The sequence below is a fragment of the Acipenser ruthenus genome, chromosome 3, assembly GCF_902713425.1.
Source record: "Acipenser ruthenus chromosome 3, fAciRut3.2 maternal haplotype, whole genome shotgun sequence".
NCBI lineage: Eukaryota > Metazoa > Chordata > Actinopteri > Acipenseriformes > Acipenseridae > Acipenser > Acipenser ruthenus.
Genome location: NC_081191.1, coordinates 73,674,470 through 73,702,348, shown reverse-complemented (window position 1 = coordinate 73,702,348; position 27,879 = coordinate 73,674,470). Strand labels below are relative to the sequence as shown.

Below are 27,879 nucleotides of genomic sequence, written 5' to 3'. Positions count from 1 at the left end.
TGTAAACTGGGTGAATTTACGAACAAACTATATTTGGTGATTTAAACGTATATCTTTTCATGAAAAAACTATGGGAGGGGGTTTAACTGGTTTTAATATAAGCACGATGTCTACCGCTGTCAGTGATGCCTCGAAGGTGAACGGGGAAGCAGCAGCTTCATTCTCTGGCTGTATCATGGTGATATTGGCTGTTCTTATGGTCATAGTGGCTACAGTCACTGTGTTGGGGAATGCTCTGGTTATTCTGGGTTTTATTGTGGATAAGAGCCTTAGAAACCAAAGCAATTATTTCTTCCTTAATTTGGCCATTTCGGACTTCTTAGTAGGTAAGTCACTTATTGTTTGTGGTTTACATCTGTCTGCAGTATCTTAACTTAATTGAGAATTGGTAGCTACTGTACAATAAATGCATATATGTTAGTTTTATTGCTGCGAACAGTAAATGCTATATGACGTAACTGTGCTATGGAGCGTTGGGACTTTTTAAATTGTATTTATTTATTTATTTATTATGATATATTTAATACAGTGCAATGGTGACGTGCAAAGCGTTTAATTAAGGTATACCGAGGGAGAGACAAATGCGTGCTGATGTATCAAAGTTGTTTTGTGGTATGACAAACGCTTTATATCCTGTATATATATATACATATATATATATATATATATATATATATATATATATATATATATATATATATATATATATATAAGGGAAAGTTTAACATCTTGTTGTTACTATTTTTTAATCACTTTCATCTCATATCTCAATACAAGGTGTTATGCTCTGATTTAATCTATTGTAATTTTTTTTTTTATTGTTTCAGTTTACATTTATCATTAATTTGAAACAATATAATGTCTCTGAATTGTCTACTTTCTATATATTAAGAAAACACAATACAATGTTTTATAGTACATATCATTCATGCCCAAGTCCACGGCAATATCTTTCCATATGTTTTTTTTTTTTTTTTTTTCAAAGTCTTTGTAATCTTTGTTAGATTTATCGTAAAGTAATTTTTGTTTGGATAAACACACAGTTAGATTTTCCATTTTGTTGTGGGAACTGCAAGATCCCACGTGTCTTCCCAGTCGTTTTTCATTGGTCAACGTATTTTTTAACGCACGTCAAATCGGATCAAATCGAACTTGTTTCGATTCCAAAATCGACGCATCACCGTAGTACGATAATTACTGACTCAGTATGCAAGGTGGAATAGGGACTGCACGTGATCGTTTTTTTCTGGTTAGACTCACGTTAAATTCGGATGCGTTATGGGATCTGGCCTTTGCACACTGGGAGCCCGGATCTTTGTACAGCTGTGTCGGCGCTCTGTTTCAGAGGTGGAGGTTGTGGGTTAGCGTCCGACCTCCCTCTTGCTGTGGTCATACTTCAAAAGTATGATTTTGTGTAAAAACGTGGGATCCTGTTATGTACAGTTGCTCCTGTCTCTGTGGTATACAGGACATATATAATTGTTTGCAAACCTTATTATTATGCAAATAAAAATAAAAAAATCGGCAACATATGTGGCATTAACTTGTTATTCCAAATTGTTGTTGACATTGGGTTTCATTTGTCAGAGACTTTGGCAACTACTAGAGGGTAATTATTAATTCTAAAACTAGTGCACATATTTTGAAGATGTCAGTTATTAGTGTTATTTTGTTTTAATCAGAAGGTCATCTGAATTTTCTAGTACCCTAACAGTCAGAAAGAATGTAAAGCTTTTCTATTTAAATCTATACTTTTTTTTTTTACAAACAATTAACATGTTCAAGTATTGTATCTTAATATAGCATTTTGTAAACGTTAACCACTTTGTAATAAAACAAAAAGCAAAATACACAATTTCTAGTATTTTAAAAATAATAATATTTATCAGCAAACAAACACTACAATACAAACTTATTTAATTTAAAGTATACATTCATGACAAAAGTATTGCTTTTATTATGGCTTTCAGATGTTTATGATCATTCTTAACTGGTTTGTTATATCTTGTTGGTGAAATCTGGGCCCATTCTGTCTTGCATATTTCCTTCAGCTCAGACAGATTGGATACACAATGCTTGGCAAAGGCTTTGTTCAGATCAGTCCAAAGCATTTCAATTGGATTGAGATCTGGTGATTGCATTCATTCGGATTGAGATCTGGTGACTACTTTCATTCGGTCTTCAATAACATGAATGTCTCCAGAACTGCTAAAACACCCCCATATCATGACCGAACCACCTCCACATTTAACTGGAGGCACAAGGTTTTCTTCATTGAAGGCTTTCCCACTTTTTGTCCAAACATACTGTGGTCCGTTTTGGGGGGAAGTTATATTTTAGACATATAACTCTTCTGTGTTCAGGTGCCTTTGTACAGTACTTTCATGAACTATTATGCCTGATGCTACTAAATCTTTCTTTAAGTCTTCGGCTGGTAGTCTTTTTAGGGTTAGGGTAGGGTTTTTTTTGTTTTGTTTCTAGCTGCTCAGATGATTCTCCTACCTGCTGTACCCGTAATGTTCTTTGAGCGTCAATTTCTTTCAAGCGTTTCAGTTGAATTTGTTCAGTGGCACTTCTTGATTATTGCTCTGATTGTGGATTTTGGTATTTCATATTTCTTTGATACTGCTCTGTAGCCATTTCCTTCACTGTAGTAATCCTTCTCCTTTATCATGACCATGCTCTGCTGTGTTACCAAAATGTTCTTCTTCAACAGATGTGGGAAATAATTACCTCTTTTTCTGGCATTTAACTTTATAATGCAACTTAGTTACTATGTAATGGTTTTCAATCAATTATTTTTTTAATTAGTTATATTACATTTTTACAGTTGAAATTGCTTAAGTGCTTTTGCTTTTATATATAAAAATGTAAACTACTAGAAATGGTGTATTTTGGTCTCTATCATATTAATTAGTGGCTAATGTTCCCTAGATGCTTGTATTTAACATGTTTTCTTGAATTACATTAAGCATTGGGTGCCAATATTTTTCTCTGCCACTGTAGATGGTATAACACTATGTGTATGTGTAATGGGCAGTGTTGTTTGATGCACTGCTGTTACAGATTCTGTCCCCAGTCTGTGAGATGAGATGAGATTAAAAGCTCATAACTACTACTGCAGATGATCCTGGCTATTCTGCATATTGATTAAGACGTTTGCTTGCAGTGTGGGAGGTTACAGGTTCGCACCTGACCTTCGTCCGGTTACATATACTAATGTTGAAGAATGTTTTTCTAAATGTCTTTTCAACACCTGTGATTGTAGCCTGAGCATTATCAAATATTTTTTTGGTATTCATTGATTTTTCTTTGATTTTTTACTGGCATATCCATGAACTGGTTAAGTGAATCACCCTGTACATTTGGTGTAGGTTATACAGAATATTTTTCATGTTCAGAGTCAGACCATTATACACGTATTTGCGTTATATTTATAAGCACCCTCTGTGAGAAGATTATTGTATGGACTGTGTAATGTATTAACCTTAGTAATAAGTCACCTACAGAAAATGTCTCAACTGGCAATTTAATCACACTGGAATTACAGTATATCTGTTTATTTTTAGTTTCTTGCCCTTAACAGACATTAAGCTTCAAATCCCATTTCCTTTATACAGGCTATACAAGGCATTTCAACACAGATTAATAAAGGGAAGAGGAAAACCCAACCCAATGTCTCTAAAAAGGCTGAATAGATTTCTTTCTATATTAGCAGGTATAGTAATTAGACCTCATAAAGGCGTATTGATTGGATTTTGGGGAAGATCAGATAAAATAAATATATCTAGCCATAATAACAAATGTAAAATGATGCCTTATGTACATTCTTGCTGTTGAATTGTAGTAAATATTTACACTTCATATGAAGAAATTTGCCATATCGGCAATATACTTTTTTTCATTAACATTTTTGATGCAGTTGATTTTATTAATGATGAATGCAGCCAGGTGGTAAGCAAACTTGCAAACAAACCCCTGTAGTAAGGATGTATGATTTAAGTGGCAGAAGTTTTAATGTTCTGAAATGGCAAAGTACATTTATGACCAGTAATTGTTAATAAAAGGAAAGCTGCAACAATACTGAACACATTTGCCCTGTACAAACATAGCCGGTGTATTCTTCTGATCCCATCTTCCAGAATTAATATCAATCTCCACTCTTGTCACATCAATTGAATCCAGCCCACAAACCGGCAATACCTATGGTAATCACTTTAATATGTGTGAAATTAATCTGTTTATCAATTGCAACAAGCTTCGGTTAGTGCTTCCCTCTTTCCCTGTGTGATAAAGAGAGAAAGAATCGATGCTGTAAATCTCCCTCCCGATCAGAAAGGGTGCTATGTGAGGTTGGTAGTACACTTCCCCAGCTGGAGGGAAACGATTCTCCAAATGATTCCCATGCAGTCGGCTGCAGGCCAGGCAGCGATTGGTTACATGGAGGAGTTGGGCAGTACAAAGGGGATGCAGCTGCGTGAGTATAGCACCTTGCGCTGAAAACGTAACCGATGGCCGGAGCTTTGTTTGTCTGTTTTGTTACATCTGTGTTTTGTCTGTACTGCAGAGGAGTAAGGAGGAGATCGGGAGCTGCAGCCACGGAGCCAGCTCACATTACGACTCACTGCCTCATTTCCCAGCACAGCACCACAAGGACACGTACACTGCATACACCCGACTTGCAGAGCACAGTTTTGTGCACAGAGGATTGTGGTTAAAGGAGTGTTGTTTTTGTTTGGGACTGCAACCCAGCGTATTTGGATTCCCCTATACCATTGCTGGTATAGGGGCGACTGATTTATTATGTGTGTCCTTTAAAGTAAATACGGCTGTTTTGGCATTGCAAGTATTGTCTGAACATTCTGTTTGTACATCCTACCACTCGCAGCCTATCACACCCCGTTTTCACCCCAATTTAAAAAAGGAGGATGGAAGATTAATGGACAGCTTTTTTCTCCCCACTGTTAAGCAAATCCCCTCTGTAGATGAAGCCAGCTACTGAACACAGGAGGAAAGGGTTCAGACTGAAGGACTCTGCTTGTCTTTGTTTGTCATGTGAACTGTAAACTGACCCCAGTTAGTGCAATCACCAATGTAGTGACACGGCAGTCCATTTGCTAGGTGAGCCTCTGGAGACTAACTATTGTGGTACATTTGGTGATTTTATCAGTTAATCAGAACCCTTTCAGAATCCCTCTTGTGGTGCCAGGTTTGTCTGATGGGTTTATAAAAAAGGAATGTTGCTTGGGTGTTTCAGGTTTATACAGCTTGCAAGGCAAGGTCTGTTTCTGGTCATCTGATAGTGTACAGTTTGTATGTCTTTTCAATTAATTTCTGTCTGTAAGAATATGTAACATACCAGGAAGTGTACTGTTTTAATGATTTTAATTGACAGCTGCATTTGCATTACATCTGCCAGGCTCATGCAATATGTATGTTATCTTATGAAACAGTCAAATAGAACATTGATAAAAGGCATCAATAAACACCTTCACAGGACATTTTATAAAGTAGATCCTTGGTGTGCTTATATAATACCTGTGAACAGATTGGCTCGTGTGGTGACGCTAGACCAGGAAGAAGTACTCAAGTAGAACAATATTACCACACTCACTTAAATAATATTATAATAATAGAAACAAATACATATATTTATCCGTCACACTCGCCCCCCCTTGTGCACAGCACACAATGCCTTAATGGCCACCTCCCCCCTTAAAGTTCCAGTTTACGTCCTTCCACAGGAACAGAATTAACAAGGCGGCTACGGGGGGCTGCAGCAACAAATCCCCGGGAGTCAGCAGCAAAAGACCTACAGATGATGGGAACCAACCTGCTGGCTGCGGAGGCGGCAACATCAGGCCTCCTGGCTGCAGAGGCGGCAACAGCAGCACTAAAAGACCCTGGGCTGCGAATTGGTATCCTTAGATGACGGTGACCTGGTTTCCCCAGGTGATGGCTGCAGCGGACCCTCGGGAGGTGACGGCTAGAGTGAACCCTCGGGAGGTGACGTCTGGAGTGGACCCTCAGGAGGCGATAGCTAGAGTGACCCCTCGGGAGGTGAAGGCTGGAGCGGACCCTCGGGAGGCGACGGCTAGAGTGAACCATCGGGAGGTGACTGCTGGAGCGGACCCTTGGGAGTCGACGGCTAGAGTGAACCCTCGGGAGGTGACAGCTGGAGCAGACCCTCGGGAGGCGATGGCTAGAGTGAACCCTTGGGAGGTGACGGCTGGAGCGGACCCTCTGGAGTCGACGGCTAGAGTGAACCCTCGGGATGTGACGGCTGGAGCGGACCCTCAGGAGGTGTGGGCATGGCATCCCTGGGCAGTGTGGGTTCAGCAACCCCGGGCGGTGCTGGTGCCGACAACAGCGTGGGAGCCTCTGGCCAAGGAGGCAGCGGCCATAGCTCCATGTCTTCTTCTGGCGATGGAGTCAGGAACAGTTGTGGTGCTGGGGTCAGTCACTCTGGCAGTGGCTGTGGCGGTGCTGGCCCTCTTCGCGGCAGCTGCGGTCTGGCTGTTCTCCGCCGTGCCCCCATCAGCAGCATGTTCAGTGGCTGCCAAGGGACGCCAATGCCACGTCCTTGTCCTTCCTCTGTTGAAGGGAGAGGCATCTCCTGCTCCTGTCCTCCTGGTGGTAGAGGTAGAGGCAGCTCCTGCTTCTCGGGACGGTAGCGGTTCCACCCCCACTGGCTCTTGGGACGGAAACGACCTCCCCTTGTAGCTCTCGGGACGGCAACAGTTCCACCCCCTCTGGCGCTGGAAAGCCTCTCCCTCTGGTGGCAGTGGCGTTAACAGCAGACAGTCCACCCCTAGTGGCAGACGTGGAAGCAGCAGGTAGTCTCCCTCTAGCGGTGGAGGCAGGAGCGGCAAGTAGTCTCCATCTAGTGCTGGAGGCGGAAGCGGCAGGCGGTCTCCCTCTAGAGGTAGAGGCGGGAGCGACAGGAAGTCTCCCTCTAGCGGTGGAGGCAAGAGCAACAGGTAGTCTCCCTCTATCTCTGGAGACTAGTGCAGTTCTCCCTCAGTCACTGGAGACTGATGCAGAGCTCCCTCAGTCACTGGAGACTGGTGCTGTTCTCCCTCGGTCACTGGAGACTGGTACAGCTCTCTCTCGGGCGCTGGCCACTCGGCTCCCCCCTCTTGGGCTCTGTACGCTCTGGCTCCCCCCCTCCTGGGTGCTGGACATGGTGGGGCCTCTCCCAATTCTGCAGTCAAGTAGTTCAGTACCATGGCTGTGATGTTGTAAAGGGACGCTGGGTTGTGTTGCCTCTCCCAGGCTTCCCGTCGCTTCCCATCTCGAGCCCACAGCAAGTTGATAGCTACGGAGACGTCCTTCATCATGTCCCCCTTAAGGTCCAGCATCCAGTCCCGAATTTGCTGTGACAATATTTGACCCGGTGGCACTGGAACTAGTAGCACCTCTTCCTCCTGCACTGGGGACAACCACTCCTTCCCCTTCTCTGATGCACGGGTATGTGGTTCCTCTTTCTGAGGTCATGCTTGAGGGCGGTGGCTCTTCCGGGTTCTCCGGGGTTCCTGGTCCTGGCTCGCTCGGGCAGCCAACTCCTTTCCCTGATATTGTGAGGGGCAGATGGCCACTGTGTGCCTGAACTCATCACAACCAGTGCACCACTCGTCCACAAGGCAGACCTGACAGATGCTGGGGAGGTTTTCTGCTGCTGTTTCCTGTGGCTGCGCCTTCCCATTTTCCAAAAAGAAATACTTCTTCTCAAAAAATGCACCCGCACTACTGCTTCTGGCCTGGGTCTTCGGAAGGCACTGTATCCCACTTCTGAGCATCATGTGTGAACAGGTTGGCTCATGTGGTGACTCCAGACCAGGAAGAAGAACTCAGAAACACAAGTAGTGCAGGGCAAAACTGTGCTGCTGTGCTCGTATTTATTAAATTAAATAACACCAAATAAAAAGGCACAAGGGCCAAAATAAACCAACACAAAATAAACAAAATGAGTACCTTTCAAGAAAATACACCAGTAGCATTTGTTTGTCTTTTCTTCTCCAAACAGTCTCCTGTACTCACCAACACTCCACACAGACAAATGACTTTTTCCTGGCTTATATATGGCTGGAGCCTAATTAATCAATAATTAATACCTAATTAAGGCTCCAGCCACTTTCTCACATGTATTTGCCACACTCACTAAAACTCACTAAAAAAATATTATAATAGAAACAAATACATATATTTATCCATATATAAAAAAAACGGTGGTGTCGGGTTTAAAAAACGCAATAAAATCGCACAAACATACATTTATAGTGCTCAATGTATTTTAAATGTATAAATCATTGAGCTGAAATAACACTAATGTGTTCTGGGTAGGCTGCACAGTACATTATGTAAAACTATACATTTGTACAGTAGGCCTATACAGCATACAGTACAGTAGTAAAATCAAATGAACACCTGGTGCACTTTCTTTTTACTATAGCCTGTAGGCCACCGGTAACACAAAATAAATCCTGCTGCTGCATTGTATACATTGGTGTACAATGCGAATAAAGGATTAATTTAAATTGAAACTAAATTTATTATTATTATTTTTAACTTGGCCTATTTAGTAGCCTAGACAATTAACATCAAAATAGATTATGGTGCCGCATTGACAAGTTATGATACTTACAGGACGAAAGTCAATGCTCGTTAATATGAATTTCAAGGGACTATCAACAAATTTAGCATTATACCAGTAATTCGTATTATAATGAGTAGCCTATAAGCCAAATGTATACTGTCAGTTTTTATTTAAGTTAGTCAGTAGTGCAGTGCTAAACAGTGCACAATTACAACCTGCACATTAATAGAATAGGTGTTTCCTATTCCTGTACAGATGCTCACAATGAGCTGGAGGGGTTAGCGGCACATGTGTGCAGTCTTTTGCTCCCAACACATTGGGAAACCAGATATGTCATGGAAGTTTGTTTTCAAGGTTTGTAAGTACACCCTGCTTTCAGGGAAAAATAGGTATTTGGGTGTTCGCCACAAAAATGCATTGAGCACAACTGGCAACGCACTAGAAAAAGCCAACTGGGAAACAATTGAGACTGTTTGAAACATGCTTTCATAAGTTCTTAACAAATGGATGCAATTGTAAGGAAATGGCTACAGAACAGTATCAAAGACATATGAAATACCAAAATTCTAAATCAGAGCAATAATCAATAAGTGCCACAGGACAAATTCAACTGAAGTGCTTTAAAGAAGTGTGCATCCAAAGAAAATTGAATGCAGTCACATATCTGAACATTATACAAAGCACAATGATACCTTCTGCTCATAGGATGATTAGCAGACAGTTTATCTACCAACACATCAACGACCCAAAGCATACAGCTAAGTCAACTGGAATTCTTGAAGAAAATTAAGATAAAAGTTTTGGAATGACCTAAGCAATCACCAGATCTCAATCCAATAGAAATGCTTTGGACTGATTTGAAAAATGCTGTAGCCAAGCTCTGTGTATCCAATCTGTTTGAGCTGCAAACTATGCAAGATACAATGGGCCCACATTTCAACAAGATGTAACATACTGGTTAAGCTGTCTAAAAGTCGTAATAAAAGCAAAACAAGGCCACACAAAATACTAAAGCAGGGGTGCCAATACGTTTGTCATGAACAAATACTTTAAATGAAAAAAGCTTGTTTGTTTTTTGATAAATATGATTTGTTATATTACTTGATTCAAGTTTACTAAATGCTTGTCCTTAATCTGTTACCTTGAATTATCATATAATAAGAGATGGGTGCTAATACTTTTGTCTGTGACTGTAAGTAGTGCTGCATTTACTAGCAAAACTAATATCAGGAGACTAAAATAAGTTCACAAGCAAACAAACAATATTTGTTCATTTCCGATATTTTAATCAGCTGTTTCATTTTTCTTCAAGAAAGCCAATGCCTAGTTCCCAGGAGAAAATGGTCAACAATATATTTTTGAATTTAGTGTTATTTATTTTGTATTAAAAAAAAAGAAAGAAAGAAAGAAAACTTGTGATTTTATTGTTGGATCCCCAGTGATTGGTTTTTATTTTCCATGCATTATTAAGTCCTAAAAACTAGGTGTTTGGGAAAACATGATTTCACAAAATCCTCAGCTCCATGCCTTAACTAATGCTCTTTTGAAAATTGAATAAAATATGGAAAAATGATTTTTCCAACTGCCTAATAGACCTAACTAAACAGACATCCCCACAAGTTTTTTAATCAGTTGTCCACTTTTAGGTTCTGAATCATTCACAACTTGTTTCAAAGAAAACAAACTGCCTGAAAATGTACTATCATTTTAAAATGCGGAAGCATTATCACTGTATAAAATATATCCTTATGCTCTCTAATATGTAATTCCCTTTAATAAAGCATCTCTAGAATGCATGCAACTGGCATTGCTCTTTCTATTACAGTATGAAACAATGTTTTTTTTTTCTTAATACACAGAATCAAAAGTTTTAAAGGTAAACTGTAGATAGTATAACAAATAATGTCATAATTCCATCTCAAGGAATATTTTGTATTTTCATTTCTTCATTTGATCGATTTGATGCAGTCTGTTCTGCCTGCCATTTATAGTTCACTATTTATACTACACTTGTGACCAAGCAGGCAAGTCAATCTTCCTTGCAGAGGAATATGTTTTTAAAAGAGAACCCCTTCTATCACAGTTCTAGTAGTGAGGGTGGCTTGTATTGAACCATGACTTTGTTACTTAGCATTTCAATTATATATATTTTTTCAAAATGTCAGCATAACCCAAGGCTATTTATGCAACAAACAAAAAAAGTCAATAATTTGTTTTTTTTAATTTATCGTATTTTTTTTTCCAATCTGTCAGTTGTTTTTGAAAAAGGACTTCATTTTGAAAATTAAATACCTTTGAATCTGAATCCCCAGTTTTTATTTTACCTGCATTATTAAGTCCAAAAAAAATCAACCACAGATCCAATGAGTGTGAGTTCTGGTCTGTGATGTACATAATACAGTATTTGTCTTATAGAAGAAATGATTCTCAACTTCACACCAATGCAATTTGAAAACAAAGGCCACCACTGCTATATTGTTACAATTTGCATATTTTGTACTTTGCTTAAATTCGCTGAACTTCCCTTCAGTTCCCTGCTATTGCTAACATTAATCAAATTTGAGTAAGTTAGTACTGGAAAGTTTGAGGAAAGTAAAATACAGGAAGTTTCAGTACTATCCTGCAGGGCAGTTAGTTTGATCGACTTGCTTCCTAAGTAAATCACAGCGTTATTCAAATAGTCATGATACATCCATATGGAATAAAGTTTAGACCCGGTTCAAACCATAAAACACAAAACTGCTTAAAAAAAGTTGTTAGTATCTACCTAAAACCGAGAAACAACATCAGTTTCCTTGTTTATATTTTAGGGATTTTTTTTACTTATCTTAAATATATGCGATCTTCCGGCTTAATTAACCAAAGTCAAAAAATGTGTGTGTAAAATGGTGATTCTAATGCCAACAAGGAAGAAAGAAAAAAAAAAAACTAGTAAACTGACTGTAAAGGCCCTTAAATAATGTACAGGGGTGCCTCCACGTGATATCACAGTCTATTATAACGTCTTCTCTGAGCATCAAACAAGTACCAGCTGCCAACAGGGATAATGTTTAGCTAAAATGAAATAAATACACATATATTATATAGAAAAAATACTCCATGAACATTCATCAAGTACCATGTTCATTTACACTCCTGAGGAAGGCCTTAAATACAAAATTTGACCGCTTTGGTGTATGTTTTTCAACCAGCTTCACTCAAACATGGTACTGCATGAATGTTCGTGGCGTGTCTTCTGTGTAAATAATCATACGACTATATGGTGTATCTTCCTCTCTTAAAGTGATCCAGCCAAAAAATGATTTTAGTTAGATTACATCGTGTTTGAATTAACTAGATGCGTTTGAGAACAGTATTGATTAAACAAAGTAACTGCTGTTTTTTTTTAGGTGCCTTCTGCATCCCAGTATACATCCCTTATATACTGACTGGGCGATGGATGTTTGGGAGAAGCCTTTGCAAACTCTGGTTGGTGATGGATTACCTCCTATGTACTGCCTCAGTCTTCAATATAGTCCTGATAAGCTACGACCGATTCCTTTCTGTTACTAGAGCTGTAAGTCTGATCTTTATTACCTTTAAAATGTTGTCTTTTGTGTACTCTGTGTTTAATTACCTTTTAAGCTTATAATAAAGCCTCTAGACTTAAATAGGTACTCGGTATAAGTTGTTGGGCCCTAACATTTTAAGGCAATTTTTATTTATTTAGCTGTTTATTTAATAATAACAAATAACGGTTGTACCTAATTGATTTTAAAGTCCCAATGAGATCTCCAAATGAATCTTCTGTAGCCTGGTGATTTGTAATTAAAAAATCTGCCACTACCTCTATACCGAACCAGGGGTCTCACAGGAAGATTGTACTGTATTTAGACATTGGCATCACCATATTTTCTTCTGTAAACTTAGCCATGAGTGCTGCACAGTAAATTGTTGCTAGCAACAATTACTAAAGACTTCAAGCATTGAAATGAGATATGATGTAGCCATATGTATAGCGGGTGCATGAAAGAGCCCTTTTCTGGTCCTGGCCGCTGGAAAGTAACATGAATTTACAATGTAAAATGAAAAGACTCATTTCAAGTACTTTTATTGTTAATACAGCATTAATCTTCTTATTCATTTCCATTGCAATGTTGGATTCCCATTGTTCAGTATCTGTTTGTAGTTTATATAACCCTCAGTACCATATCTCTACCTTTGTGTTTTTGCTGCTGAACCCCATGGGTGTGTACTTGGCCAGGTCCTTTTTACAATTTGCACACTTTTGTTCAGGGACATCATTTGAAACCACAAATATCTGTGTTGATGACAACTGGACTCCCTGTTCAGTCCGAATTGGTGATTTGTTTTAAAAAAAATAAATAAAGATGAGCAAAGCTTTGTAGTTGTCTATGCTTAGAAGTCTTAAACTGTTTAGCCAGTGGTTTAAATAACAACATCATTAATAATAATAATATTCGATCATAGCTGGAAAACATCTCGGCCTCTGATTGGCTCAGATACTCATTCAAAATCGATTGAGGATACAACACGATCGAGATAATGGATAAACTTTACAATTTCAATTCTCTCATTTTTTTATATTAACATCCATATTATACATACATTATTATTAATATTAATAATAATAATAATAATAATAATAATAATAATAATAATAATAATAATAATAATAATAATAATAATAATGACTGCCAAATGAACATTAAAACCTTCTTTTTTAACTTTGGAGGACAATGTGTGAAAAAAAGCTTCACAACATTGTTTTATCAGAATACCGTGTTGATTTCACTGTGCCTTTAATATGAGCTTCTGGTGTTGATGTATACACTACTGACCTGCAACCTTTCCCAGATATGCCATTTTCAACATCAAAACAATGTAGTCTGTTAAGTTGGCTGAATGTATTTTGTTTTCAGAACAAGATTTACTATGTAGGCTGAATATATGATTTAAGAAAAAAACCTGAACATACTATTATGATTACTATTATTACGCTTGTCTCTGGTACAAAGTTAGGGCAGTAAAGTGATATGGCCAAAAGTTTTGCACCACATAGAATCTTAGATACATAATAGTAATAAAAAAATTAAAAAACTGTATGAACATAATTTTGATCTTTATTTAACATCATGTAATCAAAGAAACTACAAAATGATATCGCAAAAGACGACCGGAAGCCATAATAGTAGTACAGTATTTCATGTTAGATTTCGAAATGTCACATTTGTGAATTTTTGCCAGCTTTTCGTTAAGTATATGGAAAATTATGGTAGCAATGCTGTAGGGATATTAATGTGACATGAAAATGGATACATCAGCCTTACATAGAATGCAAAGCTTTAACAAATATGAAATTTAATAGGGCCTTGTTTCTTTTGATTTCTTATCATTGGCATAATCCTGCTCTCTAATTTCAATTTAAAACCACTGGCTCCGAAATGAGAGAGCACTTGAGCAAGATCTAAAGAGAAACATGAGGGCACTTCAAAACAGAGATTCTGTTTAATGTTACTAAATTAAAGGACCCGAGTGACATCACAGTAACTTATTTTTACTGAAGTTTATTTGTTTTTTTTATGTTTATGCAAATTTTGCTTTAACAATTGAATCAAACAAAAGTCCAAAGAAACACACTCAAAGCTAACGTGTTGGACATTTTATACATAACAGTCAGTTGAAATGATTAAAAAGCTTATTTATTTTATTATTAGTAGTAGTAGTAGCTGTTGTCGTAGTAGTCATAGCATATTGTAGTTGTAGTATTAGTATTTTAACATTAATGTCCAATGTAGAGGTCATTGCTGCTAGATCATTATCTCTGGCAGCAGTTAAGTATCCTAAGTGACTGCTGTGGTTTATATTAATGCTCTTATAAACAATTTCATTTTTTTTTCTTCTAATTTGCATTTGTTTGTTTGTATCTGAAGAGATTTTAATGTGATTTGTACTCAATCACATTAGGGTATGTTTAGCATGTTGTGTAAGTTTACTGTTTCAGAAATATCGGAATGAGTAATTTGTATGTCTATTGTTTAAAGACCTACGGTTGAGATTAGTTGCACTGCAGTGAACCTAATTTATTGATTAGTGCCTCTGCGGGACAACCATGCTTGCTCAATGTGGACATATTTATCCCATGGGTCTTGAAGTGTACCAGTGGCTGGATGTACAGTAGTGGTTGCTTTGGCATAAAACTTTTTTTTTTCTAGCAATATAATTGTCGGACTTGCTAGATCATCAGATTTTTCAAAAAACCTGTCACTGCAAATGACCAGTCAAGGTCACATTATCAGTGTTAAATGCGAATGTTTTTTTGATGGCAAATAGACTGCAAGTTTTAAGTAAATAAAGTGTGAAAGATGTGTTCACTGTTGGTAGAATGACCGAGGTTTGTGGGAAGAACTGGGCTTGACTATAAACGTCAAATAATAAGATTTTAATGAGTTCCTTTTTTTTCCTTTAACAATAACAAAGCAAACAACACAAACTTAAAGCCTTGCCCGAAGCTTGGGCTCTTCCAACTAACAGTTCATTTAAATAATAATCTCTGGAGGGTGATTCTTCCCAGCTTTGCAACTGGGAGCTGTTGACGTAACCTCTCACCTGGGTTACTGTAAATGGTAAGTAAAATTACTTTTGTTTTAGTTCACCGTTTGTTGAATTGCTTGGTGTTAACTCTCTTTCTTCCTTTCCCAGGTTCAGTTGAATCCCCACCACCACTACCAGAAGGCGGTAGGTAAGTAGGCTGCCCCTTGTGGAGAGCTGGGGAATGCAGCTTGAGTGTGGTGGCACCCCTCTGTGGTCGATGATCCATGCACAAGCTGCTGTCCGAGTGCTGCCCCCTTTTGGTCAGCAGGAAAGGGCCAGGTTGGTACTTGTCCTTGCACCTACAATTATGCACCCTGTCCCTTTAAATATTTTTAATCCAGTGTTTGTCTTTGTTTCAGGTTGCAGCTCCTCAAACTGATTTTTTAAACATCCAACCATGTTGAATTGACGTTTTCAGAAGGCTGGGCTTTGCAAAGTGGATTCAACAAACAGTTCAAAAATAAAACCCGCTATTAAAACCGCTGTCTGCGTGTTTCCTTTGGCTTTGTTGTTTTTCCTTTTCAGGCTATAAACAATGTCCTTTTTATATCTCAGGTTTGCACCACTCCTGAGAGGAAGTTTTACTTTTAAAGGGGAAGGGAAATGGCGGGACTTTGTGTGTTAAAATGATTCATCAAGTACTAAAGATAACATTTCCTTTTTGTTGACCTAGCGTAGCTCCATTTATATTTACCTCCAGCTTACCCAGCTGTTAGTTATCCCGTCTGTGCTTGTATCTATGGGAACTGCAGTCTTTTATCCTATCAAGCCAATGTTATGGAGGAAGCAAAGAACAGTATTTTAACCCTTTATATTCCAACATGTTTGTATTATTCATATTCATTTTAAACTGTGGCAAATTACTTTAACTTTTCAGGTGGAAACAATAGAAATACCCCACTGTTTCTACTGTTCTCACCTGTTACCAACCCTCTATTTGCCACAGAAGGTACAGTATTTACTGATGTAAATGTGAGGCTATTATTATTATTTTTATGTGTGTGTGTATATATATATATATATATATATATATATATATATATATATGTGTGTGTGTGTGTGTGTGTGTGTGTACAGTTGTAGTCAAAAGTTTACATACCCCAATAGAAATTCATAATTTCTAGAATTTTCTCGAAAACAAATAACACTATGTAACACAATTTTTGTTCCTGGGTAGTAAGTTTTATTTCCTAATTGCTTATGCCTCAAAAGTATAGAAAATGGCTATTATTCCCCACAAACTTTGCTTTTGTGACCAGGACAGTGATATTTTGAAATTGACCTATTTCCAATGAGAAAACGGGTGAATTTGTGTCTTTTCGTTCACATAAAGTCAGAAAAAAACAACATATGAATCCAAATTAACATGTATTTATACTAAAGTAATACAAAAATGACTACAAAAGATTTAGATGTGAGTAGTTTTTCGAGATTTACGATTATACTGTAAATCACTTTCACGAATCTGCCCCCAAATGTAGTCTCCCATCATGTTCTCGTTATACTGTCCTTGGTAGCGGCGTTCAAAGTCCAGTATATCCTGGTGGAAGCACTCGCCTTGCTCCTCCGAGTACGCTCCCATGTTCTCCTTGAATTTATCAAGATGAGCATCAAGGATATGGACTTTGAGGGACATCCTACAGCCCATTGTGCCGTAGTTCTTCACCAGAGTCTCAACCAGCTCCACATAGTTTTCGGCCTTGTGATTGCCCAGGAAGCCCCGAACCACTGCGACAAAGCTGTTCCAAGCCGCTATCTCCTTACTAGTGAGCTTCTTGGGGAATTCATTGCACTCCAGGATCTTCTTTATCTGTGGTCCGACGAAGACACCGGCTTTGACCTTTGCCTCAGACAGCTTGGGGAAGAAGTCTTGAAGGTACTTGAAGGCTGCCGACTCCTTATCTAGAGCTCTGACAAATTGTTTCATAAGGCCCAATTTGATGTGCAGTGGTGGCATCAGCACCTTGCGAGGGTCCACCAGTGGCTCCCACTTGACGTTGTTCCTCCCCACAGAGAACTCGGTCCGCTGTGACCAGTCCCGCCTGTGGTATTGCGCCTTGGTGTCCCTGCTGTCCCAAAGGCAAGGATAGCAGGGAAACTTGGTAAAACCGCCTTGGAGACCCATCAGGAATGCCACCATTTTGAAGTCTCCTATGACCTCCCAGCCGTACTCATCATTCTTCAAGGCGTCCAGCAAGGTCTTGATGCTGTTGTAATCCTCTTTGAGGTGCACCGAGTGAGCCAGGGGAAGAGACGGGTACTTGTTACCATTATGGAGCAGCACGGCTTTGAGGCTCCTGGATGAGCTGTCAATGAAGAGGCGCCACTCATTCTGGTTACAGGCGATTCCGATTGCCTCGAACAGACTGGTCACATTGTGGCAGAAGCAGAGCCCATCTTGACGGGTGAAGAAGCTGGAAAAAGGTTGGTGACACTTCCTCTGATCTGCGACTTGCACACTTTCATCCAACAAGTTCCACTGCTTGAGCCTAGACGTCAAAAGCCCGGCATTGGACTTGGTGAGACCAAGATCTCTAATCAAGTCGTTGAGGTCTTTTTGGTTGGGGTAGTATGGGTTTCTCTCCTCAGCTCCACCTCTGAAATTGTCATCTGGATCTACAACGTCTTCCTCGCTCTCTGACTTGCTGCTCTCTTCTAAAGACGGCTGCTCTCTCTCCGGAGGAGTGGGTATGGGGAGCTCATGGCAGTGTGGCACTGGGGCGATGGATGAAGGAAGGTCCGGATACATGATAGCAGGTGCATTCTTGCCAGTCCGACGTTTGGAAGGGTCCACCATGCAGAAGTAGCAGTTGCTTGAGTGGTCAGTGGGTTCCCGCCAAATTCTTGGGATAGCGAACTTCATGGCTCTCTTTTCCCCTCTGTACCATCCTACAAAAATATATTTATTTCACCCATGACTAATGTGTAAGAGATTCTCGCAACATTTTTCATATATGATATATTTTTTCAATAACATTGAAAATTGTAAAACATTTTAAAATTAAGAACTTTTACAATTTTAAAAATTTTAACAAATTTTATAACATAAAATTCTGAGCAACAATTGTCCATCTTACCTTCCAGAGTTTTTTTGCAGTGCTCACAGGTGAAATGAGGTGCCCAGGGTTTGTCTTGATCCCCGACAGGCATGCCGAAATATGCCTTGTAGGCCTCACACATCTTAGCAGATGCTTCCGCGGAGTACTTTTTCGCTCTTGTCTTGATAAATTGGCTGCAGACATAGCAAAATGCGTCTGCCGGATGCTTGCAGCCTCTTGATGCCATCTCAGAAAAATGCAGATATGTATCCACTTAGGCAGCTGGAACTAAACTGAACTGGTGGGCTTAAGGCCCCTGTATTTATACTACTATTTATATTACTGGAAATTTCTAGAAGTTACTCCAAGTTTACTCAGCACTGAATCTATCTGGAATGTTCTGGAAAATAGGTAAATTTCAAAATATCACTGTCCTGGTCACAAAAGCAAAGTTTGTGGGTAATAATAGCCATTTTCTATACTTTTGAGGCATAAGCAATTAGGAAATAACACTTACTACCCAGGAACCAAAAAAAAAAATTGTTACATGGTGTAATTACAGGAGAAATCTTTTGTAACAAAAGTTTTGTTTTTGTGGATGAGGAAAAAAAGTTACAAGAAATAGATATCTACAATTATTTATTTCAGCTATTTTTTTTTTTTTTTTGCAAAACTCCAAGGTTAGAGGCGTTGTCATTTTTTTCAAAAAATAACGATGTACCTATGCATCTTTTATTGGAATTAACTGCATTTGTATTGTTTTATTTAATAATTAATAATATTTACAAACTCAAGGTACAACAATTGGGTCGCCATTCGCACCGAATAATGCAAATTTGTAAATGGGCTATTGGAAAGCCAGTTTATATATGCAATTTTGGAGAAAATATATTGATGATATATTGATGGTATGGACTGGTTCGGAAGCTGATTTAATCCTATTTGGAGAATATATTAATACAGATCATTTTAATTTAAAATTTAATTTTTTTTTTATTTACGTGTTTTGATTAATCTCAATGTGTGACAGGCTGACCAAGGTAAGGAGACTCAGAGCCAGGATGTGCAGGGAAAATAACAGACTTTTAATTAAACAAAATACACAAAACAAAAGGCACGATGGCCAACCAAAAAGACAAACACAAAAACAGGCTTTAAACAAACTATATCAAGAAAACCACTCACTCTCACACACACACTCACTCACTCACTCACTCACACTCACTCACTCTCTCTCTCTCTCTCTCTCTCTCTCACACACACACATACATACATACACACCCACCCATCCATCCATCCATCCATCCATCCATCCATCCATCCATCCATCCATCCATCCATCCATCCATCTTCTCACAGTCACAAACACTCACCAACTAACATACCCAACCACTCCCTTTTATACATGTGCCTGGACTAATTGGGCAATTCGCACCTCATTAGCCCAGGCACATTCCACACACATTCCTCACACAAACTCACTGAACCACACCCCAGACTCACTCTAAACAATACAAAAAACACAAAACCACCATAAAATAGGTTGCACCCCATCACACAATGGTATGCTTGATACATCTGTTTTTCGAAAAAGCAACTGATAGAAATATGATTTTGCATGCTAAAAGCGATCATCCAAAACATGTGATTTCAAATATACCTTTTGGGCAATTTTTAAACTTAAAACTTATATGTAATGATACATCAGATTATGAAATGAAAGCTTTGGACATGCAAAATCCAATACATGGAAATCATCGCTGTGGTAAATGCATTCATTGTTCGAATACACAGAACACTAAGTATTTCAATCATCCACATACAGACAAAAACATATCAAATTCAAGGACTCATGTGATAGACATGTTGAAATGTCTGTGCGGTCTAGCATACATTGGACAAACAAAAATACATTTTAAAATTAGAATAGCGGAACACAAGGCAGCCATTCACAATAACAATTTGGATAATGAAATTGCCAGACATTACCAAATGATGAAACACAGCTCAGCTTCTAACTATTTTCATTTTGATAAATGAAGTGGTAATAAGTTATTCTGTCATTTTTAATTTTTTTTTGCTATCAATCAGTCCTTCTGTCATATCAGTCTCATTTATCTGTCTATTTGACGGTAGGCAATTTTCGATTTGAGACTTTAGTGCCTAGTTTTACACTGAATTTGCCAGGTGAATTCATTGATATTGCGTGCAAACAGTGATGACGTGTGCATGAAGGAGTGGAGATTAGAAGCCAAGCACTGAATATTTAATCACACAGCAACTTTATGATATTAATTAAGAAGCTCTAAAAGTATGATTATAACTTATATGATTTTTTTTTTTCATTAATTTCAGTAAACTCGAAATTATTAAGGTGACCAATGTTCTTTGTTTTCAGTGCAAACAAATAAATTATATTCCAGACAGTCAGGGAGTTCAGGAAAATCAAATTACGTATTTTTCAAGAATGCAGTTTTAGAAATGTATTTCTACAGTGCTTAAAAAACTTAGAACACAGTTTAAAGTAGTAAAGCGAAATAATTACTTATTTGTCACAGAGCCTGAATGTTCAAGTCCGAGTCCGAGTCACACAAGGTCGAGTCTGTGTCTCTTTCTTCAAAATGTTTGAACTACCATTACAGAACCACAGATAACATCCTTTAGGCAAATTATTGTCCTGTTGTAAATGGATGGGTATTTCAGATGTAGGATTTGCAAATGCTGGTATCCATGGTCTAACAGTCATTCTGGAAAAGGTTTATATTACTCAGTCTTGTAATTGTTGATCATTACTATTGTTAACTTAGTTTTTTATTAATGTTTAATATTAAAAGTTATCTTTCTCTAGTACATCTAAATATCAGGGGCCTTAGAATTTATCACTAAACCAAAGGCTATTTTTCTCATTTGTAAGGAATAAAAATCAAACTGTTTTTTTTTTTTTTTGACAAGAAACTCCTTCAACTGATGTTAATGTGACATTTTGGAAATCCCAATGGGGTGACCAAATATTATTGAGCCAAGGAACTTCTCGTTCACCCAGAGTTGCTATATTGTTTAAAAAATATATCTGCTAAAACTGTAAATAGTAAATCTGACTTTGAAGGACATCGGGTGGCTGTAATCAAAATTGGATGAGATTAATTACATTTTGATTAACATTTATGGGTTCAATAATATAACAAGGAATTTACTCATGAGATAAAGCTTGATATAAAATCTCTAAAAAATGGTCTGATGTTATTCATCACCTTAACATTTCATTAATGCAATCTGAATGTAATGTGTCAACCCCTGGCAATGTATTGTATTTTTTATTCTTTGTTCTCATGTTCCTTTCCAATATGTCCCTCATTTGTTCTAATTTCTGCATTGTTAAAAATGAAAAAAAAAAAATTAAAAGAATATACCGTATGTGCTGTCTGTCTGACTTTATGGTCTTCTATATCTTTATTATCATGTAACACTACTATCAAATACGATTGGCTGGTATTGAAAATGTTTCCCTCGTGTCGCCTGAAAAATAACATCGTGTTAAGTTGGAGACACGTCGCCGGTGTGTTGACCAGGGTGGTCACACGAGGCGACAAGCCGACAACATCTGTCGTCCCCTTGTTGCCATCAACAAAGGTCGCCCGTGTGATCAGGCCTTAAGAGTCACTGAAATTAGAAAAAAAAATATTTGATATAAAGCATATGAAAGCAAGGTAAGACAAATGACAAATGCTATGATGCTGAGCTTTGAAAAATAAGGCTTTTATAACAGTGAACTGTACACTTCTATTTATTCTTCAACCTTCTAAGACAGGGTTCTATTACTGCAATCCCTTTGATTACATTTATATATATATTAGGGGTGGGCACCAATATTGATATTTTGATATGATATCGTTATCTTTCGATATCGATAATAATTGCCATATCGCGATATCGTGGGATAATTCACATAAGCTCGCAGATTTTTTGCTGTATTATTGCTAATACTGCTAAAAATACAAATGCAGTATAATTAAGTTTATTTTATATTAAGATACAACAAACCCTATACGTACCTATCATTGTTAGTCTCGTTGGCAAACACCACACATTAAAATATTATTTAACCATTTTATTCAATTGATTGGCGTTTTTCTTTTTCTAAGAACCCGATTAACAAATGTATTTCAAACATTAAAATAATAATAATAATAAATCAAGAAAATCAACAAATCCACAACCTGTATACCCTCTCTCGTGTGCTCTCCATCCTGTTTCCTCTCACCGGCCAATCCCTTACCGGAAGGTATATCCTGTTTTCAAAAGATATGTGCATCAATTAAGAAAGAGGACCGTCTTTTTTAAAGGGATACACAACTAAAAACAAATTTAACACAGAGAAACATAACAGGAAAATTGGCTTAAATAATTTGATTTGATATATATATATTTTTTTCTTCATATTTTTTCTTCCAATCAGAATGTGCTCACAAGGTACCAAATGCTGTTTGCATGCTGCATTAAGCACTATTGGGATTATTTTGAGATATGAGCATGTGTCAGTGTGGTTCATTGCATTTTTTCCATGATTACTTACACTGTTATTAATGTATTTTTAAAATGTGAACTTTCGGTATTATAAATTAGATGTATTTTTAAAACATCAAAACACATCTCAAAATAATGCAACATTCAGCATGACACTGTACTTAATACTTTTAGATGTGTCGTGCATGTATATACGAAGAGAAGATTACATTAGTTCTGGATTGGCTAAATGATTTAGACATATCTCTAAATGAACAGGAAACTATTAGAAGATATCTTCAAATGATTTGCAGATATCTTTAAATGAACAGGACATTATTTGAAGATATCTTCAAATGATTTACAGATATCTTTAAATGAACAGGAAGTTATTTGAAGATATCTTCAAATGATTTGCAGATATCTTTAAATGAACAGGACATTATTTGAAGATATCTTGAAATGATTTACAGATATATTTAAATGAACGGGAAGTTATTTGAAGATATCTTGAAATGATTTAGAGATATCTTTAAATAATATGTGGATTTGGCTAGCATGGTACACTAAACTGTCATTTAGAGATAACTTAAAATGAGGGTTTTAAAGATATCTGTAAATCATTTAAAGATGTCTTCAAATAACTTCCTGTTTATTAAGAGATATCTCTAAAACATTTTAAGATATATTCAAATAACTTTCTGTTCATTTAGAGATATCTCTATTCATTTGAAGATATCTTCAAATGAACAGGAAGCCATTTAGAGATATCTGTACCCTTTCTGTTGTGTGCTTTTAGGAATTCACGCATCTTTATTTGCCCAGTGATCGATTTCTTCTTGCCTTATTGGAGGTACAAACAGTTTGCAAAGAAACACGCTCAACTGAAACCTTAATGACTTCTCTGTGGGTGCTGAAACTCAAAAAAGAATGTAAAAAAGTAGAAAGAAGCCAGCACTCCTTATAAAATAACGTTTTTAATTAAAGAAAAAAATAATAATGTCAGAAACATAACAAACAAACACGTTGCAACAATCAAGCCTTCATCAGTGCATACACATAATGAGCATAGACTCTCTTTTATAAGCTTAACAACAAACAGGTGTTATTTTTTTAAAAAGAGCGTGAAAATGCAATACCAATTGGGCTATTAAAGTGTATTTAGTGAAAACAATTTCCTTAATAATATAATGACAACAACTTTAAATCACATTCAACTAGCACTTTTAAAGATCTTTGTATGATAAAACATATATAAAATTAGATTGAAAATTCAAACCACTTTTACAGAACATCCAATGGGAGAATCATTCATCAAATTAAAAGTCTCAATAACCATTATTAAAATGTCAGTAAATATCACACAAAGCTATTAGATTACAAAACCAATTCAGAAACTTTGCTATACATCTGCTTGTAAACATGTCAAAAATGCAAATAAAAAAATAAATCAAATAAATTACAGAAACACTGATAACAACAATTCTTCATTCCTACCAAATGATGCCTCAGTGTGAATCCAATAAGCTTCTCTTTGTAGCAATAATTTCGATCGATCTCCACCCCTTCTAGGATCTGTAACCATTTCAATGCCCAGAAATCTGAGAGAGCAAGCTTCATGATTGTGTTTATTAAAGTGTCTTGCAACAGGTGAATGTTGGTCTGCATTACGTATTGCACTCTTATGTTCATAAATTCTAGTTTTTAATTCTCTAATGGTTTTACCAACGTAACATAGCCCACATGGACATTTCAACAAATAAACAACGTATTTAGTCATACATGTAGTACGTCCCTAATACGTACAAGAATCATTGATTTACTCCACGTGTCGGTGGTAGCTTTCACACCAAGCCTCGTTTTCAAATCCAACATGGCCGCTGCGTGAATAAAGTCAGTTGATTGTTATGATGATTAACCTGTGTATTTAAGCTCTCCATTGTCCTCAGACTGTGGGTGCTATAGAGGAGTGTGTAGTGGAGTGTGTGGTGTAGTGTGTAGATGAGTGTGTAGTGTGTGTGGTGTGTGTAGTGTGTGGAGGAGTGTGTAGTTTGTGTAGTGTGTGGAGGACTGTAGTGTGGAAAGGGGAAAGGAAATTTCTACTGTTGAAATCTGTGCTGTTAAAATTGGAAAAACTGGATGTAAGTGTAAATTACAGCTTTGGAATCTGTAACATGTATTGTTACAGAAAAACGGCTTAGCCGTCCTGTTGTTAGCTAGGGAGGACTATCTAGGGTGTAGTAAGTGCTTCAAGTGAAGTTAACTGCAAACAAAGTCTCCAGACTAATATTAATTGTTTATTATTACCCTGCACCGACCATGCTACCACAAAATATATATTGGCTGCCATGCATTATGAAAAAATATATAATCAAGGTTTTCTGTGGCACAATAAACCCAGAGAGCACTGCAGCCCTGTGGCAAAGTGGCTGCTGATTATGAACAGGTGCAGAGGTGATGCAGTGCAGGAATAAACAGACAGAGATTTGTAATCTGGTATGGAAAATGTTTATTTTATTTTTACTTATAATCCAGGTCTGGTGACCAAATAATAAACTCTGGTTATACACAGCGATGCGTAAAACACGGAGATTGCAGCTGTAGTGCTCATGGTGGGTGATACAGTTTAAAGAGTGACAAATAGTGCAGTGCTGTTCCGGGTTCAGTGCTGGCCCTTAGCGACAGCTCTGGAACGTGTTAGCCGTCTATGAACACACAAGTAACAATTATACACAAGACAAACAAACAAACAAACACTCACAATATTTTCAATACACAGTGCACGGGTCCTTCCGGGTTTGTTTCGTAACCAAAGCGAAGGAAAAGATTTACAATTCTCCGGCCCCTTTATGCTATCATGCATGACCCCTTGGTAAACGATTTCAGCTGACTCTATTGCCTGCAGCTGCTACCTCGTTTACCTTCCAGGTCAATACGTTCCTGCAACGGAGTCTCGCCTTCTTCCAGGCTGACTGACTTTCTGACCCAGGAAATGAACTGTCAGGCCAGCCCGTCCAAGGACTTCCACTTTCACTACTTAGTGCCCTCACAGGTCGGGAGGGAGATTTACAACCAGAACTCATTATATTTCTGTCAAAAGCCCATATGTTATTTTTTGTATTACCTGGATTTTAAAAATATGTTGATGGTCAAGATCTCTATCAGTTCTACTCAGAATAGAACGTACCTTTCTGAGTTGATACGCTACTCACTGCCATCTTTTCATAATGCATAAACAAAATAACAAATGTTGAATTCAGAATAATATTTGTGTAATCTTTAAAAAGACACCACATATTGGGTCTATAAAGAAAAGCCAAGGCACGTTGCTCAAGGAAATTAGCTCTATTAGGCAGCAATCCCGATTCCTATTGAACGCATGATCACGTACACAGATAAAAAATACTCTAAACATATACTACATATGGCTAATTATCATTTGTACTGGATGGGCTTGGTTTTCAAATCAGCATTCACACAATTTATTATTATTATTATTATTATTATTATTATTATTATTATTATTATTATTATTATTATTATTATTATTATTATTTATTTCTTAGCAGACGCCCTTATCCAGGGCGACTTACAATCGTAAGCAAATACATTTCAAGTGTTGCAATACAAGTAATACAATAAGAGCAATTTAGCTTCCATACTGTGTTTGCTACATTTTTAGACTGATTTTCTTGCTTTTTTTCTTTCTTTCTTTCTAAATTATAGGTTACATACAGAGCCCAGCAAACAATGACCAAGCATGCTATTACCAAGATGGTTGCTGTGTGGGTGTTAGCATTTCTCCTTTATGGTCCTGCTATAATCTTCTGGGAGTTTATTGTAGGAAAAAGCAATGTTCCCGGGGAAGAATGCTATGCTGAGTTCTACTATACTTGGTATTTCCTGCTTAGTGCATCAACATTTGAGTTTTTTGCACCTTTCATCAGTGTGACCTTTTTCAATTTAAGTATCTACATGAACATCAGAAAAAGAAACAAAAACAAATTACAATCAGTGAATGAAGGAAATGGCCACTTGCGAAGCCGACAGGATGAAGAGCAGCTGGGTTCAGTGTTTTTTGTGAAAACAAGCAAAACTTCTCTGAGCGAGCCAGTGGCTGATGCTGTGGTGACAGAGGAGGAGGACACATCACCTTCCACCAGCAACACCTTTGCCTTCAAAAAGAAGAGGGGGTCATGCACTTCAAAGTGCATAAATGTCGACGCTTCCACATCAGACGGACGGTTCGACACTGTGTCACAGAAACTCACCCCACATTTCAGACTGTCCAGGGATAAGAAAATTGCAAAGTCTCTTGCCATCATAGTGTGCATTTTTGGCATATGTTGGGCTCCATATACGCTGTTGATGATCATCCGAGCAGCCTGTAGTGGACGCTGCGTGCAGTACCACTGGTACGAAATCACCTTTTGGCTCTTGTGGCTGAATTCAGCCATTAACCCGTTTCTGTATCCTCTCTGCCACAGCAGTTTTAGAAGAGCCTTTGCAAAGATACTGTGCCCAAAACGACAGTCTATAGAGCCAAATTGAACCACAACCCTGTCAGTTACACTGGAAAATACAAGCAACCAGACCAACTCCTCTGGGAACCACTATACAAACCACCAGACCAACTCCATTGGGAACCACTATACAAACCATGGCAGCTTTGTGTAACTTAGTATTTTTGGAAATGTTGGTAATTTTGAAATCGGTTCATGAACCCAACAGTATCTTGAAACAGTGGTAAAGATGCAGTATATGTTTTGCTTGTTGTACAGCCTTGTACTTGTTTCTTACTGTACTGCTTGCTAATCATCTAAAGTAACTCCAGCACTTGAATGTTGCCAGTTCTTGGTCAAATGTAGTTTTAATAAGAAAATGCATAGTTGTGGTATACAGTATTCATTTGTAATTATATTGTTTGTTTTTTAAATATTTTCTATTAAAATGAATGTATTTTGCACTGATGTGTTTTACAATAATAGTAGCACTGCAAAAATATATATCATAGACAAAAATAATTGTAAAATAAAGGTGTAAGTGTTATGATTGGTTTGTTTTGTCATACAATCAATTTTTCGATAAAACCAAAATGAAACTTTGTAGCCAGGGAACAGGAACATACCATTATTATACACATTTTTT

At 37.5% G+C, this 27,879-nt stretch overlaps 1 protein-coding gene across 1 annotated transcript; it reads left to right on the top strand.

Annotated features, from left to right (window-relative positions):
* On the top strand, window positions 1–27,879 carry LOC117394533 (histamine H3 receptor-like). The gene is made up of 3 exons (XM_033992864.3): window positions 1–326; window positions 11,986–12,152; window positions 26,458–27,879. The coding sequence occupies exons 1-3, from the start codon at window positions 71–73 to the stop codon at window positions 27,280–27,282; spliced, it is 1,248 nt and encodes a 415-aa protein (XP_033848755.3). The 5' UTR covers window positions 1–70; the 3' UTR covers window positions 27,283–27,879.

Coding starts and splice junctions, on each gene's coding strand:
- LOC117394533 (XM_033992864.3), top strand. CDS start 71: ATGGGAGGGGGTTTAACTGGTTTTAATATAAGCACGATGTCTACCGCT. Junction 327..11,985: donor CATTTCGGACTTCTTAGTAG/GTAAGTCACTTA, acceptor GTTTTTTTTTAG/GTGCCTTCTGCATCCCAGTA. Junction 12,153..26,457: donor TCCTTTCTGTTACTAGAGCT/GTAAGTCTGATC, acceptor TCTAAATTATAG/GTTACATACAGAGCCCAGCA.